At 37.2% G+C, this 5,481-nt stretch overlaps 1 protein-coding gene across 1 annotated transcript in view; it reads left to right on the plus strand.

Moving 5' to 3' along the window:
• LOC107666103 (leucine-rich repeats and immunoglobulin-like domains protein 2) overlaps positions 1-5,481 on the plus strand; it is an 18,863-nt gene that overhangs the window by 7,604 nt on the left and 5,778 nt on the right. The window contains exons 13-17 of the mRNA XM_016457245.1: positions 2,269-2,550; positions 2,635-3,078; positions 3,988-4,140; positions 4,272-4,415; positions 4,920-5,195. Coding sequence (XP_016312731.1) covers positions 2,269-2,550; positions 2,635-3,078; positions 3,988-4,140; positions 4,272-4,415; positions 4,920-5,195 — 1,299 coding nt within the window. The remainder of the gene's footprint in view (positions 1-2,268; positions 2,551-2,634; positions 3,079-3,987; positions 4,141-4,271; positions 4,416-4,919; positions 5,196-5,481) is intronic.

The following is a 5,481-nucleotide window of genomic DNA, read 5'->3' on the forward strand; positions in this document are numbered from 1 at the left end:
CCAAAATTTATTCAGACACCTTCAACATTTCTCACATTATCACAGTTTATTCGCTATAGTTTCGAAAATGGTAATAAAATATAACAAGAACTCAGAGTTAAACTGTGTCAGAACAGTTTCAGCTTGATAATGTTAATAACTTTGAAAGAAAGGTATGTAATGAATTACAATCAACCAAAAATTATTCAGACAGCTGTTAGTATGACAGTATTTACACAACTATCAATGCTTAGTCGGGCAACCCTTAGCCTTAATGACAGCCTGTAGTCTCCTGGGCATGCTGTCACCCAGCTTCATGCAAACCTCAACTTCAATGTTTTTTCCCAGACTCGGTCTGTGAACATCAAAGATCACACAACAGAAGTGCGCGCGCTATCTCTCTCTCTCTCCGTCTCCCTACTGTTAAATAACTTGTGCATTGTTTTACTTACTTGTTTTTGACATATCCGAACGAACTACAAACTTTCCAGTGATGTCTGTGAGAAAGGTATATTCACTCGACAAGCTCGCGCATCTGCGCCGCCGCGCGCTCAATCCACTCAGCTCGTGCATCTGCGCCGCTGCGTGCTCAATCCACTCAGCGTGCTTTGTTTATCAGCTCGCGCACATCAGCTATACAGGCGTTAATACTGAATGTTTAACGTTATATTCATTGCATACATATACTTCGTAGTAGACATCCTTAACGCCATTCTGCTGTCTGTTGTTCTGTTGTCGGTGTTTCTTTGTCTGAATATGGCGCTTATTACATGCTGTGTGGTATCGGCGTTTGGTATCGGGGCATTTTAACGAGTACGAGTACAGGAGCTCAGTATCGGGCCCGATACCAGTATCGGTATCGGTGCATCCCTAGTAATTAGCTTTTAGCCTTATTTTTTCTTCTGTCAAATTGATGATCTTTGACCGAAAACCATTGCGGTTATATTTGATTTTTTGTGTGTGAATTGGAAGTCCAATTTAATGAGCACTCACTAATAGCTATGGTAGCATATTATTAATAGTTTGTATTTGCATTTTTAGTTGTGCATTCAAGTCTTCATACCCAGAAGTGATCTTTTGCTAACCTCTGTGTACAGCTCTATTTCGCACCATTGTGAGATTACTTGTATTTTTATTTTTTTGATCTAGTCACAGAATTCAAAGTGTTTGCTGGTGTCAGATTATTAATTTAAAGTGTCGATTATGTGATCATCTGCAGGACTTTTGTATTGGCGCATTGCTAAAGTGCTATGATCCCTTTAATGCTTTGATAAACAGTTTGGCATTTGTTTTTTCCCTCTCCTTATTTACCCTCATTTCTCCATGGTTGTTTTCAGAGTTCTGTCAGTTTAATTTTCCATATCTGTTGAACAAACATAGCAGCCCTCTGGGATGCCGACCTTAGCAAAGTAATTATTCTGTTTATATCAGTTCATGATACTGATGGAAGAGCGGATTTGTAACCTAATAATAGAATATGAGCATAACAGAAACATGATTCACAAAGCAAACACTGTAAATGCAAATGGTGCTGTTTAGGGTTTGATTGGCCATTGGGTTGCTTGTTTTTGTACTAGCTATTTAAACAAAATGAATTCTGTTGTCATATTTTATTAGTAGAAAATGATGATAATATTAGTGTAATATAACATTTGCATTGTTTGCTTTTGTTTAGGCATTTTCTTACCTACATTTCCTTACATACAATTATTTTAAGGGTTTAATAAATATTGTAGAAGGTAGAATGAGAAAAAGAATAATATATTTATTTTATTATTTAATATTATATTATTGAAATATTATAATTAAATTGTAAATATAATTTTTTTAATAACAAATTACGTAACATTTTACATTACTTTAGTTATTAAAATATATATTTTTAACATTTTATGTTTTTGTTCCACTTTAATTGTGAAAAGGTTTAGGTCATTTCCATTTCTTTTTTTATTTTTTTTAAATCCTGACCACTTCACAAATGGATAATAAATAATAATATCCTCAGATACTCCAAAATTTGATTGGATAAAGTAGAAAATTATAAATCAAATGTTATGCGTTTCTTATCATATTTATTTAGGCACTTCCTTTATGTAATGTAGTAGTGGTATATAATTCCCAATTGAGGAATTACTATTGTATATGAAAGAAATTATTGGAATAACATCTTTTTTTGGTGACACTTTTGTTATTGTAGTCACGTTTTACAAGTGTCGTCTAGATATTTCAGGACTTTCAGGAATTACTTGAGTAAATCAGTGAAAATAACTCTGTAATGGTTTTTCCCAGAGCTCCCAACCTTCCTGAAGACGCCCATGGACCTGAGCATCCGCACCGGTACGGTCGCTAGATTGGAGTGTGCTGCGGAGGGACACCCGACACCGCAGATCGCCTGGCAGAAAGACGGCGGTATCAATTTCCCTGCGGCCCGTGAAAGAAGGATGCATGTCATGCCAGATGATGACACTTTTTTCATTGCTAATGTGAAGACAGAGGATATGGGCGTCTATAGCTGTACAGCCAAAAACGAGGCAGGCAGCCTGTCAGCTAATGCCACTCTTACTGTGCTAGGTATAGTTTTTTTTACTAAAAGTCCAAAATTTTCTTTTGAATGATTTACATTTAATAATTAAACATCTCTGGTCTTTTTGACAGAAACCCCGTCCTTCCAGCGCCCTCTAGAGGACCGTAACGTTGCCCGAGGTGAGACTGCTGTCCTCCAGTGCATAGCTCGTGGTAGCCCCGCCCCCCGCCTCAACTGGACCAAAGACGACTCCCCGTTGGTGTTGACGGAACGCCACTTTTTCGCCGCAGCCAATCAGCTTCTCATAATCGTAGATGCCAGCCCTGCTGATGCAGGGAAATACACATGCATCATGTCCAACACGCTCGGTACAGAGCGCGGTCATATCTACGTCAGCGTCTCACCCTCGGCCAACTGTGACCCGGTGACCAGCATATACAGTCAGGACGGATGGACAACAGTTGGCATTGTTGTGATGGTGGTCGTCTGCTGCGTTGTCGGCACCTCACTTGTGTGGGTCATCGTCATTTATCACATGAGGAGAAAGAGTGAAGACTACAGCATAACAAATACAGGTCAGTGCATAATTTTGCATGTATCAGTTAAATAACTAAAATGAAAAATAGTATATACTATATAAAATAATGATTATGATTGTATAATGTCTAGTTAATAGGCAAAATTAATAGATAATTAATTAATAGAGAATAATGCTTAGTAGTAGAGCTGTTGTGATTTATGAAACCTATATATATTTTTTTTTCTCTCAAAATTCCCTTTTTTGAATGCAATATGTGATTGGATTATTAATCACATTTGGGATATTATGATTTTAAAGCAAAATTAATGCAACAGTATTTAACATTACTTTTCATAAATAGTCTAACAATCTAGTGCAATTATTTACATTTTAACGTAATATAAGAAATTGTATATTTTTTCTACTTTTTATAATTTGGTGTTTAATAAAAATTGAAGAGTAGAATAATGAAAATACTGTCTTTATAAAATATAATTTATTTTAAATGTATTATATTTTTCTAATGAAATATTATGTAATTTTAAATAAATAAATAAATGTTTACTAGGTAAAAAATAGTAAATATTGTAATATTTAAAATATTCCCCTTTTTGGTCCATTTCAATTATAATACATTTTAAGTGGTCTTTTAACCCAGTGCTTCAATATAATATTATAGTTAAAAAAAAAGAGGATTATTATCCACAATAATCATATTTCTCCAACAAAATTTCCTTTTTTGAATGCCAGTAATTGATTTTAAACTACAAATTGATTGCAGTAATTTCAAATAATCACAGTCAGGATATTATGTAATAAATGCAACAGCCCTACCTACTACTTAAAATAGCCATTATAACATTTTGCGCATGGACCAAAAATGGAATAATTTGAAATCGTACAAATTTATGCAGACAAATGACATGAATTTTAATGTATAAATCTCTCTGTTGGTGTATTCCAGATGAGTTGAACCTTCCAGCGGACATTCCCAGTTACCTCTCGTCTCAGGGTACGCTGTCTGAGCCTCAGGAGGGCTACAGTAACTCAGAGAATGGAAGCCACCAGCAGCTTATGCCGTCTCGTGCTAATGGTTACGTCCACAAAGGCACTGATGGTAATGTCACCCTGTGTTCCTCTAGCGAGAAAGTTTATTTCTTTAGAAAGGCTGTAAATTTGACAACTTGTATAGTTTCTACATATCATTATGATGGATGTATAATACTATCGTGTTGTGATGTGTTTCAGCGGGAGTATGTTACGGAGAAGTGAGCGGTGATGTTGATCCAGATGCTAATGGAATGCTGGGTAGTCGTGTGGGCTCTTTCTTTGCTGGACGTAGCAGCTTCCACCGGAGTGAAAACAGAGAGGGACAGGCAAATGTCACTAATGGTAATTTTAAATTTTAAATTTATCCCAAAAATTCATATAATTCGATTTTTATATGATTTGATTCATATAATTTGATATGATATGATATGATTCATATAATTTGATTGAACACAAGTGTTCAACTTGTGTTCAAGATGGCGCCGAGCATGGCAGCCGTGTTGCGAGCTCCGAGAAAACTCTGCAGTTTTTCGTTTGTTTTACTTGTTATTTTGTTGTTCTACGTGTTGGATGTTGTTAGAAGAGGTGAGTGCACTCTCCGTCTGTCGCGGATGTAACCCAATCATTCCGACGGCTGAATATCCGCAAGGCCGCATGTGGGTCCTGATGGCATCCCAGGCCGTGTGCTCCGAGCATGCGCACAATAAAAGTGACTTTGACTTTGATTTGCATAATAATGAACATTCTGTCATTTACTCACCCACATGTGATTGCAAAGTGGGCTGTTTTTCTCACCAGTTGACCTTATTAATCAGCTAATGGGTTGATTTTTGTTTGTGTTTTTAGGTGGACCAGGCCCTCTGGTCATCTGCTCAGATTGCTACGACAACGCCAACATCTACTCGCGCACGCGTGAGTACTGTCCATACGCCTACCTGACTGAGGACGACCCACTTGTGTCTCAGATCTCTCGGGATGGACACCAGAGCAGCCATCAAGAGCAGGATCAGCACACCGAGCACGCAGACGCGGCACTGGAGAGTTTTATAAGTCAGCAGAACACCTCTGTGTTCCTCACCAACCATGAACCACGGCTGCCAGCGTCACAACACTATAGCACTGGTGAGATGAACACCATACATACATACATACATCAACAACATATTCTAATGCACCTGGTTTCAGTCTAATTTCCTGTTATTATCCTTTTTACCATTGCTTTGTTACTAAACAGTGATCTGCCCACCTAGGCAACGTGTTAAGGAGTTATATGCTTTATTACAAAAAGTTCAAATTAAGATACTTTGCCTTGTTAGATTTTTTTTTTTTTTTGATGCAAATCTAGTGTCATTTGTACATAAGACCAGTGGTTCCCAACCCTGGTCCTGGAGGCACCCCAACACTGCAC

The sequence above is a fragment of the Sinocyclocheilus anshuiensis genome, unplaced genomic scaffold (assembly GCF_001515605.1).
Source record: "Sinocyclocheilus anshuiensis isolate Anshui unplaced genomic scaffold, SAMN03320099.WGS_v1.1 scaffold447, whole genome shotgun sequence".
NCBI lineage: Eukaryota > Metazoa > Chordata > Actinopteri > Cypriniformes > Cyprinidae > Sinocyclocheilus > Sinocyclocheilus anshuiensis.